Source organism: Adiantum capillus-veneris, chromosome 15 (genome assembly GCF_014529385.1).
Source record: "Adiantum capillus-veneris isolate H3 chromosome 15, ASM1452938v2, whole genome shotgun sequence".
Taxonomy (NCBI): domain Eukaryota; kingdom Viridiplantae; phylum Streptophyta; class Polypodiopsida; order Polypodiales; family Pteridaceae; genus Adiantum; species Adiantum capillus-veneris.
In genome coordinates, this window is record NC_140945.1 from 64,675,811 (window position 1) to 64,690,703 (window position 14,893).

General features: G+C 41.8%; 1 protein-coding gene across 1 annotated transcript; it reads left to right on the forward strand.

Annotated features, from left to right (window-relative positions):
* The first annotated feature begins 8,913 nt into the window (after window positions 1-8,913).
* On the forward strand, window positions 8,914-10,412 carry LOC147440795 (uncharacterized). Its single transcript, XM_086483340.1, has 3 exons — window positions 8,914-8,996; window positions 9,211-9,431; window positions 9,796-10,412. The coding sequence occupies exons 1-3, from the start codon at window positions 8,914-8,916 to the stop codon at window positions 10,410-10,412; spliced, it is 921 nt and encodes a 306-aa protein (XP_086339466.1).
* Window positions 10,413-14,893: the final 4,481 nt, after the last annotated feature.

Genomic DNA, 14,893 nt, shown 5'->3' on the forward strand with positions numbered 1-14,893 from the left:
TTAGAGTGCGCCTCTCATCGGCGATCACTCTTACCCTTTTCCTATTGGTCCGACAAGCCCGGTACCTGACTCTAAATAATACAACGTTTATAGATCATAGGGTGTCCGTGTGCCATGAGGGTTAACAGTGACTTTCAAGTTCGCTTTTAGCTGAACTAAACTTAAGCTAGAACAAGAGAATTATGCACAAGTCGCAGTGATTTGCTAGAAAAAATCTTGTGTTAAAGTTCTCCAAAACTTGCGACTGTTGTTGCAAAATCAAAAGTCCTTGTGTATGGTCTTACTGCTACGAGATTTGTGTATGGACGTACACTAGGCCGTAGTTAACTTTTACACCTTTCCGCGGGTGACCAATGGTTTTCCCAAAAGATAATTTCAATCTGCTAACTTAGCAGTCTTCAAAAACCGTGACCATTTCCTCACAATTCTTTCGAACTGTCGGTTTTAGACACCCCTGACTTCTGGATGCATTTTGAGGCCTTAAACGACGTTTTTTTTTTCAAAATTGAACTAAATGGTTGCCGTGGGCATACATTTAGTTCAAGTTTCTCTTTAAGATCTGTAGAGTCGCTCTCAGGCTACGTTTTGATATAAAAAATTTTCCGATCCGACACCGTTTGTGAAAGTTATGGCCAAAACAGTGAATTGCAGTATAGAATGGTAAAAAATGAAAAGAAGATTTGGGATCTCTCTCACACTGTGAACACTCCTCTATAGTCAAAATTACAGCTGGAACCTAAAACTAGCATAGAGACATCCTACACGTAGGATGTCTATATGCTCATAATTTAACAAAATTTGGTCTAGAGACTCCCCTTAAGTCCTGCAACACAATGGTATGCTCAGAATTTCATTTGGACCTAAGAATGGCCTTGAAACATCCTACGCGTAGGATGTATTTTTGCTCAGAATGACTTGAAATTTTCACCCCAGCTTCTCCTTGATGTGATGATCACAGTGGTGTGCTCATAAATTGGTTTGGAGTCCTAAATCAAGCTGAAGACATACTACGCGTAGGATGTCTCCTAGGTCATAAAGTAGTCAAAATTCTACTTTGGCCATATAGGGAGGTTCTAAGTGTCTCAAGGATTCCAGAACTTTTTTCAAAAGTGAATTTGGACCTTGTTTGGCCTATCTACCAAGCAAAGACAAGAATTGTCAGACATCTTACTCTTGGAGTGCACTAGAAGCTTATGCAGCCCAAATCTTGACCTATTGGCATCCAAATTCAAATCTAAGCATACCATTGGGTTGCTGAGCCCTAGGAGAATCTTGGGATCAAGTTTGGACAAAATCTAAGTACTTAGGCGCCAAGGTTGGACGGATACGTCGCGATGGACGTCAGCATAGCGATGTCCGTGCAGAAAATGCGTAGGATGTCTGGCAGGTTTTTGCAGGTCGACGTTTCCAAAAACTAAAGTGCCTAATGTGTAGCTCTACTCGCTCTGATCGCGTGGATATGCTGAAATGCAAAAACGGACAACAATTACTCATCGAAACTCCAAAAGTAGCTCGCGGGTGAATCTGCCAAAACACAGAGGAACGCGTGTGATGTAAGCATCAACGCATAGCTCTCCTCGTGGGCAACTCACTGCTGCTCTCCGTTTGTGATTCTGACCACCGTAGCTACTGTAGCACACACACACACACACTCTCTCACTCTCTCGCAGTCTCCCAACAACACAGAAGATCACATTATTAGAAGTCTCCTTACAAAGCTTTAGGTTTTGGCTTATATACTAAGCCTTAGAAAACCTAATGTCCGACCAAAATGAGCTTATTTGTCCCTAGGCTTCTATAGAGCTTAATTACAACACCGTGAGCTGGCTTTGCTCATCCAACAAGCATCTGTGGCCTCAATACAATAGCTGACTTAAAATATGAAGTTCCCGTAAACATTACAAAAGTGGCCGTAATGGCTCAAAATGATAATAACAGGATATTTGATGATGTCCATGAGCTTGTATCTTCACATTACAGCATCCATCTTCGTCTTCATCACTTCATCAGCATCTTTATTTGGAATCTTTAGAGAATCTTTGAGGGATCTTTATGGAATATTTGTGGAAGCGTTGTTGAAAGGTTGACCTTTTAACAATACTCTTTCAACATCTATCAGACTCTCTTTGCAACCAATCTTTAACTCCTTCAAAGTGTCATATGTAAACGTATGCCCAATATTGCTTGGCTCACAAAGACTAGGTTGAAAAGCAGCTTGCTCCATCTTATCCATACAGTCCTTTGGTAGAGGTAATGCCACTGGTTTCACTTTCTTTTCCATAGACTTATACTTGGTCTCCACTCGTGCATCAACACCTTGAGCATTTTTGAAATCCTCTATGACTTTGTACATTTCTATTGAGCATACTTTCACGACCTCACTTCCCGTATGAAAATTACAATCCACTAAAGACTCCAAGTCTAGTATCTACAAACGAACACTCATCAAACACACCTACAATGCATTCATCATCTTCTAGCAAACCATTCATCTTCAGACCTCTTTGTACACTATTTACATGTTGTCGTTCACCCCGCTTTAAGTCCTCACACTCTGTAAAAGCAATAGATCCATAATCTGATAATCCTACAAAACCTGTAGAAAATGTTTCTTTTGCATATACATCATGCGAGAACCTTTCTCTTCTTGTACCAGTGCAATCCCTCTCTACAATGGTACATGGACAAAACTCCTCATATCCTTGTAGTCCTTGAATTCTTTGGTTGTCTTTGGCAAGGGTTGCTCTCTAGGACTTCCATGATTCCTTTCATGGTCTACACAAACAGTAAGGAACTGTACTGCATGCTTTCCATCCCCACTCCTTATTCTTGCATAAGCTGACCCATCATCCATCACCTTGGTTTCCATGCGAGTAACAGTGATGTATGGCTGCACAAGGATAAGAGGGTATGTAGACATCTCCTTTACAAAGAAATTTTGGTCATCTTTCACATCCCCTATAGTCACCTTTACATTTGGAAAAGCTCCGTACAGCTCCCCTGATGAGTTGTTTGTTGCACGAATCATCCATCCATGATTTATATCAATTGGCCATTTTCCTTTTTTATAAAGACTCTTCAACATGAGGTTAATTTCTGACCCATGATCTATCAACACAATGTATGGCTCTTCTAAGTCTCCCACTTTTACCAGGGTCTCAGTAGTTGCTCTTGCCCAGTGACTCTTCAAGTAGTAACTCTTGTGAGTGGTCTCAGCTTCATCTTCATCATCCAGGAAGCAAACGTGTTTTACTTCTCCCCTAGACTTGTAGGGATAATTTGATCACCTTGCTCACCATAGAACTATACTCCTTGTGCATTTAAAGTCTCTTCTTCACCCTGTACATGGATAGATTCAGTAAGAGACTGTCGCTTCCTCTTTATGATATCAATTATTTATCCATAAACTCCCTCTTTGCTATTCCAAGGACCTCACCCAAGGTAAATTCCACCTTACTATTTAAAATACTCTCTTCCAAAACCTTTTTGAGATCTGTCCCTGCCTCTATGTTGGATTGGAGCTTGTAGTCTGGACCCTTTGCTTTAGCTTTCTTTGCTTATTTATTCTCTTCTTTAGAGGCTTCCTGCATAGGCACTTCGGGGACAGGCATCTGTTGGCAGGGAAGGAGATCTAGGAGGCACTGTGTCATTTCTATCTCCACTCCTTGTGGCCCGCTTTGAAGGCCCTTCATCCCCATTCTCGTGCCTACGTTTCTCTTCAACAATGACCTCATTCACTTGACATTTGGCAACGTACGCATGCACTGACAAAGAATCTATAGGGTCGTTCCAACCTGTTTCTAGGCGAATGCAGTCTCAAGCTTCATGTAAAACCTCTATAGTCATTTTACCCTTCATAGTAGATTCTATACGCAGAGTGCTTTTTTTTGCGATCTTTTCAATTCGAGCTTTTTTATGAAATGTAAAACTATTTTGAGCTTTTTACTTTATTTAAAGCATTTTTCCATTTTGTTTCAACATATTTTACATTCTTGCAATTCACCTAGAAACATCACCTCACATTGAATAATTAAACGCCTCAAACTTACTCTCTTTAAATATGCTAGGCTAAGGAGAGAGAGAGAGAGAGAGAGAGAGAGAGAGAGAGAGAGAGAGAGAGAGAGAGAGAGAGCACATTCAAAGAAATCTGTATTCAAAACAAAGCTTAACAAGGTGTCTGCATTAGTGTTTGATATGGATGTTAGAAAGAGTAGATAGTTCACAAAAGGAATGCAATTAAAATCACTTCAAGAACATGTACAATAAAACCCTAGGTGTCCTATGTCAACATTCTTGAAACAAAAAATAGAGTGTGTGTTCAATAATTGTTTCAAAAAACTATGGATGTGATACTAAACTCTCTTTTCCACATATGGACCACAAACCACCTTTTTGAGACACTCCTCATAGACTATGTTATCCCCCTCCAAGCACAAACAATATCGATAAACCTCACCACATGCCTTGCCAAGACCTCCACATCCTGAAAACACATCTAGTACATAATCTGAGTCATCCGTGAAGGTTGCCAGGAGCCATCTACACATGAAAATTTAAAATATGTAAGTCATTTTTCAACTATAAATTGAATCACAATTTACATTAAAATGATTATCTTCTCACCTGTAGAAGTCAGGTGACCTCTCTACTCCACCTCTGATAGGTATATCAAGAACAATGGTGCATTCTTGATGCTCCTCCATTAAAAAGCTTCGTGATGCAAGAAACATGCAAGGAGAGACTTTCTCTCCTGCCTCCCTATTGTATGTGGGTATAGCAACATCCGCTCAACAAAAAACTCCCACCGTGAGATCAATTACCTACATATAAGCATACATTGTACACACTTGAGTCAAAATCAAGTTAATAATGCAATCTTTCACAACAACATGGTATTTTGATTCACCTCCTCTAGGGTATCTGGGTGTCTATATCCCCCATTACACATGAGAGTCCATGTGCGATGAAGTCGTAACCCAGTCTTTATAGCAGGGGTAGAAGTCTCTCCAATATGTTGTGCAAGACATAGAGTCACGTAAAAGCCTTCATCTGCCAAGAAAGGTTCTGCTACATCCATCACACCTTGCACAAGAGAAGGCAAAAATATATTCCATTGTGGAATTCTTTTGCTTAATCCACCTTTGAAAAGATGTTTAGAATGAGTTTCTCAAGTGATATGGATCAAAACAAAAAGCATAAACAAAAACTTTGAGTAACCTGCTCGAATTGGGCTTAAACCATCCACCAACAAAGAAGTAGGGAGATCGGCAAAGATAAGACGAAACACCTCACGACAAGGTGCTCCACAATGGTGATACATGCCAAGACTTTGAGTGCTCAAAATTTTTTTAATGCTACACACAAAACGTTTGTTGCTTAGGACACCATCCACCTTGAACATTCTATTGATGTTGATAACACAAGCCACAAATCCTTTCTTTTACCTTTGAATGGCAAAATCATCAACATTAGCCGTATCAACTAGAAGAGCATCTACCACAGTCAAAAATTGAAAGCCTACAGTTTTTCATTAAAAAATTATCTTAATTACAAGTAATATAGAATTGTTTTGCACTATCAAAAAATAAATATTTAAATAGTAGAAACTTATCGGTATTCCATGAGGTTGGTCTCCTTGATGAAGTTGGTCGCTCCATGATTGACTCAACCACTATTGAAACGCTTTTTTCATTGCTTTCTTTAGGCATGTCAATCTTTAGCCCTCCTAATGGATAGGTTGTTTTGTTGTGTTCACCCATGCTTGACCCACTCGCATGATTATGGTGCTCTCTTTGAAGAGGTAGTGAGTGATTTCTTTCTTGTGTTCTTTGTGAGCCCCCATCCATGGCCAAGTTATGATTGTGATCCATGTCTTCTAAGTGCTCTAAAGAAGCAGATTGGTTTTTATCTTTGTCTTTATTCTCTTCCAAAAACTCTACCACAAGAAAATTTTAATGACATAATGAAAATTAATTGAGCATTTACAAACTCAAGTCATTTATAAAAAACTAGAACATACTTTCTTGTGCATTTTTTCAAGCATGAGAGAGAGAGAGAGAGAGAGAGAGAGAGAGAGAGAGAGAGATCAAATGCTAACGAGTTCAAGACTGGTGGACTTGAATGATAATAGGAAAATTGAATATTATAATAGAAGAATGTAATAATATGAGAATAAAGAAATTGAATATGAGAATAAACTTGATGTAAAAAGAAAAAGTGTTATACTTACTTGCATGTAAGTCTAGTTCTTGCTTTGGGATCACCCCCAAAGGGTAGTCCAACCACCATGGGAAAATTCTACACTCCCACATAGAAATACCCTTCTCTACCATAGAACCGGGATACATGGTATTTTCATCCTCTAGTTTTGACCAATCTTCAGTAACCATAGGCATAGTAGCAAGTGTACCGTTTAAAACACATTCACACATCCATATACACCATAACAACATTTAATCTCTTGAGCAAAATAATTTCAATAAGAGCCAAAGACATTGTTGGTTCATGAAATTTCACCTGTATAAAATCTTCTTACAAGACTCTTGTAGCTCAGGCATTTTGGAGGAGTCCCCTGCGCTTTTAATATCTCCTAAAAGTTGAGGAAAAGCTTGCAAGCCATGATTTCTTAATTGCACCTATGGTAGTCATTCAAATCATAAAACAATGCAATAAAATCCACGTTTACTAGAAAAAAGTGACCGGTTTAGAAAAAAACCGTGAAAAAAGCTTCAAATACATCTGGCAATTTGAACTCTTCAACCTCCAACCTTCTTATTATCAACAAAGCTTCATCATGCATGTGAGCCCAATAAACTTCTTTTCTAATGTAAGCCCTAAAGTGCTTCACATCACCAAAGTGGGAAAAGACTGGATCTTTGGCTTTTGTAAGACTCATCATCTCCAATATATATTTTTTCCTTCATTAAAGACCAAAATATATCAAAAACTTAAACACCATCCTATATAAGTATATTCATATACCATTCATGTAGAAATTTTTCGCTCTGAGAAATTTAACTCTCTTTTAATGTCACTATTTTCATTAGAATTTAAAAACATAAAAAAAAAACTAGTAAAAAAGTATTGAAAAGTGTGATACCTTTCAGAAGGTAGTTTTGAGGAGCACAAAGCATTTAGCTTGTCTCGTGTGATTTTTACCATGGATGGATCATCCCACTTCACATCAAAGAGCAACTCAAAAAATTCTTCTCCATGAACTGGATTGGCAATTGTCAAAAACTTATAACCTCCATCCTTCAATCGAGCTTCTTCTTGTTTAGTTGCCTTTTGTAATCGCCTTTCAAACTCCACCTTATCTAATCCAAGAGCCGTCAATTTTGCAGTTTCCTTTGAAATAAATGCATTAAAATCATCCTACATAACCACAACTACATTCAATGAATGAATCGTAAACAATCTTTAAAAATGTATATAGTTAATACTCAATTCAACAATTCACCTTCCAAACTAGTTGAGAAATCAACACACAAGGAGAATTATACCAAGGAGGAACTCCTTGATATAATCTACTCTCAACTGCCATCTCTAGTATCTCAGCCCACTTTCTGTCCTCTTGAGTGAGACGTGCAAGAATGCTCTCTTTATTGGCGATACCAGATTTTTGGAACATGTATATCTCATGCCCAAGATTTGGTTTCACTGTTGATCGTGAAATGCTACAATAAATATATAAACAAATGAAAAATAATAGTTCAAAGCGAGATTAATCTAGAAATACAAAAAGACCACAAATTTACAACTTACACATTAGTGGTGTCAAGAGCAAGTAATAGTTCGGCCTCTTTTTTTTTCTAGTTCCAAAAATTGGCATCTCACACTCACATGATATTCCTCATTATCATGCCATACTTGACAAAAGAACACCAAATTAGCCAAAAAAGAAGGTACAGCTAAATCTAACAAACAATTAGTGCATCGATGTTAATTCTTACCTTCTTTTATGCGTCGCATCCATGTTTTTAGCCGCCAATGGTTTCCATCCCATGCCAAAAATAGACGCCCTCGAAGCTCTTGGCACTCCTTATTGAGCTGATTATCAAATGAAACACTCTTAGCTTGCCAAATGGGATCACAACTACCTTCCACAAGAGGAGTGACATGCATGTAAGAGCCAAAGGAATCTTTCACCGACACCAAAAAAGATCCCATTGTATCCAAGTAAGCAACATTGTCAAAACTAGGAATCAACCAAGATGTAGAATCTGTAGCCACTCGAATAGCTTCATGAGCAACCAAACGACATAGAAGTATAAGTGGAGGGTTGCTTCTTCGTTTTAAGTAAAATTGACTTAGCACATCCTTCATAATCCCCAACGGGATTTTTTTTCCCAAGTGTCGAGAATGTTGTTTCACATCATCCTCACTTATCCCATCAGACTCTGTTAAATCTTCATCTTCAACATCCTTACCTGTTTCAACCTCCACTGTCAGCTCTCGAGACTCGTCTCCTTTTACATCATCCCCACTCTCCAAATGGTTAGAACCTTCCTCCACGGTAGCTTCATCATCAACAAAGATGCATTTTCTACATGTCTTTCCCCCTCGTTTGAAATGAGGACTACGAGTAGCAACTGCACGAGAAGATGCCTCTTGATCGATTGGATGCCTTCTCTTGGAAGGACCAGATCTCAAGGTCATGCATGGAGAATCAAACGTTCTCTTGATTGACTTGTTGCCTCGTCTTTTGGGAGCCATAAATGTCTACATCAATAAAGATTTGAAAAAGCATTATACATCATCATCATTCAAACAATGGCTACAATCTGCACCACTTGTTAATGCCGCTACATTTCATGCCAAACACCATAATAACATGCATTTAATTGAACTTCCATTTGCATTTGAAAAGCTCCACTCTAAATTTGTGTTTAGAGTGTACCAAATTTGCTCCAGATGTCGATCTCCAAATTTGTTGCCCGCTCGTCAGATTTGTCCGCTGCAGTGCTCAATGTTGTATCCTCTAGCTGCAACCGCAAGTGAGGACGCTCCGGCGACTATGAATCAAGTCCAAATTGCTAATATTATTACACAAAAAACCAATAACGTCGGACATGACCAACAGCGAAGAAGGAGAAAGCAATAATCAGAAAAAAAAGGCTTCAAACTGCTAATGTCATAGCTGTGATAACATTAGCCTTACTAGGTTTGGATGCTCTGATGCTTATTTTAATGAGAGGGTTCATGGTAAAGTGATTCTCACATTGCCACGCAAGATAGGGAGTTGATAAAGGCAGGAATCCTAGGTGCAAATGAACAGGATGCAAAGCAACTAGGAGGAAGGCCAAGATTCATCAGACCTCAGAATAATATGAACACAAATAACAAAAACAACACTAGCTTAAGCAATACCAATACAAACAGCACCAGCACTAATCCCAATAACAATCAGCAGTCATGTCATCAACTTGCATGTGCGGAGCAAAGCCACGTGGTTCATGTGGATGGATCATGGCATCGACATGAGGGCTATGTACGTGCGGAGCGACATGGTGGCAAGACAGAGCCACCCATTAGGCTTCAATCTGAATGAGGTGGCGCCCGAGGAGGATTTCGATGAAGAGGGGGATGAACAGCCTGTGTTTGGTAGTGGTAACTTTGGTGATTCAGATGGGCATGGGAGGGTGGAAGTAAGATACTATGGGTCGTTGCTGAACGGTTTGGAGAGACCATTTACAGAGTTTTTGGCTCGTCGGCGAGTAGGTAGCATGCTATGAAAACTGTGATTTTTTTTTTTTAACTCTGGTAGATTGATATTTCTTGTATCTCTTGGATGAGCATCCTCTCATCAGAGTTGTCAATTGGCAAGGATAAGAAGGGCTCCCACCAAGAGCTGCCGGAGATATTGGACAAAGGGGGGCACATTGAGGAATGTGCCGGTTGGTGGGGGATCCAGGAAAAACAAGAGGATTACAAGTAGGGAAAGAGTAGGGGGTTCATCGGATTTGATATCCTCTTCCTCTTCTACTAGCTTTCTTTCTCATCCCCACCTTGATCACCACCCTTATCCCTTCTCTCGTTTTGGTGATCATGCCCTTAATACAAGCCCCCCTCCTCCCTTGAGCCTTCTGCAGAATCATCCTCATGATCATCACCCTCCTCCCCATAACCTTCTCTATTTTAACCTACCCCCCAATGACCCCCTAATGAAAGATAACCCCCTCCTCAACGAGTCCCTTCTCCCCCATCCTCCCATGCCTCATGGACATCACGAGCTTCACCCCCCTCCCCATGGAGCTGCGGCGGTAGGCCTGTTCAGCAGGCAGCTAGCCTCTTACCTCCCCTCCTCCATAGCCTCCCAGTTATTATCCAATGTGGGCTCTCTCCCTTTACACCATTTGCAGCAGGGATTTAGCCACAAAACAGTTCACAATTTTTTCATACAAACGCACTAGCAAGGAGAGAAAGGTGCCTGAAAATCCAGCCCACAAAACGATCCTAGAATGTAGCACATCTCTTTCAACAGCTCAAAAAAATTGCACAGGTTTTCGTAGCACATCGCTTTCAACAGCTCAGAAAAGTTGCGCTCAACTTACCTTGTCATCTTGCGCACTGTCCAGGTCGTATGCCAACGCTGATATGGAACGCACGCCTGTCAAATGCTTGTCAAATGCCTCCTGCGCTCAACTTACCCTGTCATCTTACCCACTGCATATAAAATTGACACCATAACTCAGAGAAAGCAAAAACTGAAGCTCCTCAACCGTCAGCGCGTGTGCTTATGATTCCGGAGCTCACGCAGGAGTAGTTTGTGATCATTTGATTTTCCTCCTCCTCCCACGCACCCATGCTCCCACAGCTCGATAACTGTCAACGCGCACGCTGACGGTTACCGAATTGTGGGAGCATGGGTGCGGGGGAGGAGGAGGAGAGTGCACCTTGCTTCACGGCTTCACGCAAGAGATGCAGCAAGTCCACCGAGCAGGAGAGGCAAGCAAAGCAGGGCACACAAAAGTTGCCCTAAGTTAAAAATTACATCAATTATCCGGGCTAGAAAAATACATTACATCTAATCAGTGTTCGAGAAAAATCATTTTCACAAACATACAAAAATCCCTCCAAGACAAATCCGAACCGGTGATGGGGGCTTTTCACAAGCCAAGCTCCCATACCCCTCTTCTCTCATCCCCACCCCATGAAGACCCCCTCTTAGGGAGGGAGTGATAAAAGGCATTGGAAAAAGTAAGAAAAAAAATAAAGTATGATTATGTAAATATATAAGAAAGGTAAAATAGGCCACCTCATGCCTGCGGGGTAGCCCATCCCCACCTTGCCTCCTTTTTCTTCACTGTTGCCCCGCCGGGTGTCCCTTTTCCTCTCCTCCACTCAAAAGGTCAACCCCCTCTCTCTTCCCCTTGTCCTTTCTCATTTCTCTCTCCCCTCAAGCTACCCCACCTCTCACCAAAAATGCATTATAACTCACCAATAATGCATCCTAACTCACATGCAACTTACCCTATCTTCCAAAATAGTATACCCCACCCCCTCTTTCTCTCTCCTGTCATATCCCATGACCCAAATACCCCCCTCTCTCTCTAAAGTGCGCCATGTCTCTTGTCTTGTAGCTAAATAACCTCCCCCACACTCACACACACTCAGTTTCACTAAAAAAGGTGCCCACACACCCATCCCCACCCGGTGGTTACCTGATTTTTCTTGTGTTCACACACATCTGCACACAGATTCACCTCTGAACACACTCCCCTCTCTCCCCTTTTGTAATTACTTTATTCTCCATGTCACCTCTCACTTTTTTTCATCAACCCATCTCTCTCTCTTAGTCTCTCTCTCATGAGACTGCTGTTCTGGCACATATACACACAGCCAGACAAGTGGGGCCCACAGTCACATGGCCTATGTAGATAATGATTTCTTCATTTCTAAATTCTATAATTTCTCCCCCCTCCTCCCCTATATAAAGAGGGGTCACCATCACACTAAGGACACACACCATCACCAAAGAGTACACTATGCACTGTGTGTGCCTAGTGCACACACACACACCCACACCATCACCATCACCGCAATCACCATGCTTGTCTTAAGCATGACCTCTACACCCTTGGGCTATGGAAGATGAAGGGAAACTAAATGAAGGATGATGGCCGTAACCCTCGTGCGATTCTTCGCCATCAACTCCCAACTATCCGCCATGTGCTCTACCACGCTCTCCCTTCTCATTCCCCTACCCTATGCTCCCCATTTCATCGCCTTATTCTCTAAATACAGCTTGAGGTTTTGTGAGTATGTTTTCTTGCAATGTTTTGCCCATGTGAGGTGTGCGGAATCGCCACCTAGTCTTGTGTTTGGAGTGAGCTTGTGTATGTGGGAAGGGTGTGCATATTCACCATCCTTTTGTGGTGCCTAATTACTAAGCCGCTATACCCCCTCCCTCACTCTCTCTCTCTCACTTGATCTCATTCCCTTTCCTCTTCATCATTGCTCCCAAGCATCCATCTCTCTTGGATGAAAACTTTGTTATGGTGGTGTGTTGTTTGCGTCCTAGCCGCTGAAGCTAGGTGGTGCCCCCTGTTTGCTTTACCATGACAGGCTCGAGGCGCGCCATTCGGTCCCCGGTGTTTTAGAGGCCGTCGGGGTTCGGGGTTCGCTTTGCTCCCGTCATTTGGTGCCCCCACTGAGGATCTTTTCATGAAACCCTTCAGTTTACAAGACTGAAACCCCTAAACTATTGTGAATGGATGAGTGGCTAGCAGGATTTGCTAATTGGACGACAGAAGAAGAAGAGCTCCAATCACAACTAGACGAACTCCGCATCTCCGTCGAAGCTCGAGTGCTAGGCGTAACGGTAATCGATTTGCAGTGGGAGAGTCAACCAACACGCCAAACCCAGTGGATATACATAGGCCAAGTGCCAAGAAGAAGAAGGAGAAGGTCGAAACCATGTCCGCAACCTACAACCAACCCACAACAACAAAATGGAAGGAGCTCTATACAATAGAGAATCAACACTATTCTACTTTGAGAATCGGGTAACTCAAGTCACCGAGGTAATTATCACAGTCAGTTTTCAAGTCGCACCTGATGCTGCAGTACAAATCATGGAATCATTGGCTCACACTCTCACTAGAGAAACTAGGGATCTACTGAGTTTGTTTCAGGAAAGAACACCACCCTCTCCCACAAGCTTGGACAGTGACTAAGCACCTCTAAGCTTCACATGAATCAGTACAACCTACCTCAAGACAGATCACACATACCAACACGTGTACGCTCAATCAAGGTAATAGGGGATTTGAAGGCTCACTACCAGCACGTCATTGACACCATGCTGGATGGGGATCAATTTTTTGAGGTTCTGGCATCAGATCAACCATTTGTCCTACCTTTGGTACAAGGCAATGTACCGTTTGAAGTTTTAATCTATGTCCTAGTATAAGAGGGTATACACGCCTCCTTGTAAAGAAGAAAAAAACTTTTGCAAGTTAAGCAGTGTGTCTTTCTAGCTCTCTCTCAGTAATCATGGCAAGTGTAGCATTTCCAACATTTAAAGGAAAGAAGGGGGAGGATTTGGTAACAGACTTCCTAGATGACTTTGAAGTAGCATGTGTAGTGAGCAACAAAGATACGGATGAATCCCGGGTTAGAATCTTTAAGCATCTCATGAAGCTAGAAGCTAGATCATGGTACAATGTACTTCCACAAGCAACCAAGGATGACTGGGAACCCTTAAAAACTGCTTTTAAGAGGCGCTTTGGGGAAGGTACCACTTCAGAAAAGTTGTGGGACAAGTTGAGAGACTTGAAGCAGGAGGGTCTTTTAGAATATGCCACCTATGAGTCCAAATTTGTGGATTTGTGGGAACGGTGGGTTGAGTCACTGGCAAGGGGGGAAGCTACACCCGATTTCCTAAAAAAAGATCGGTTCAAGCATGGCTTATGGCCGCTTCTCAAGGAGAAGGTGAAAGGTAGATTCCCGGCTACGTACGAGTTAGCCATTGAGATTGTTCGCCTTAAGGACAAGAAGCTGCGAATGAAAGCCAAAGAAACCGAGTCAACAGAAATAGCAACATCATGTCGACCAGCAACTACAACAACCACCATTCCACCACCACCACCGGCTCTTGGGGTAAGAGATGACCAACAAGATATGTTGGCCCATATTACTGACCAACTGCAGAATTTGTCTGTCCACTTAATACAACCAGGGAGGAGTCAAGAAAGAGATCAAGACCCTAGAAGAGCACGACGACAAAACAGGGAGTATCATTGCTACAAGTGCGGAGAAGATGGTCACGGTATGTACTACTGTCCCAAACCACGACAAAACTATAATAGAGGAGGTAGGAGGAACCAATTTTCACCCCCTAGAGAAAGAACACCCCCACCCCGAGCACCAACCCCACCAACACAAATTCTACGTCCACCCCAGACACCACTACAAGAATCCATTCCACCTCTTCCACCAGCCCCACCACCTAATCGCCCTGTAAACATCATAAGGCTAGAAGAGAAAGGAAAAGCCGTAGTAGTGGATCCACCCAGAGCAAAGGAGAGGGACAAGGGTAAGGAGAAGGTAACCTTTTTAGAACCACTTGAAGCCATGATTGTGAAAAGAGCTAGGAGGGAGAAGGCTACACAATCAGATGATGAGAGAAGCATGAGAGGAGAAACTAGCAAGAGGCCATCCAAGCCACGACGGAAATTGGGCATCACCGACTTCCAGCTAGGGGAAAGTTCTAAGCCCTATGATCTAATATTGGATGTGACAGACCAAGGACCGAAGATTACATGGCCACAACTGCTACATCTTGTACCTAAAGTAAGGCGACAATGGTCTAAAATGGTAAGTACAAGACGCTCCAAAACAAAGGTAGCCGGAGCAATTTCGGGATGCAACATGGATGACATCCTTCCAA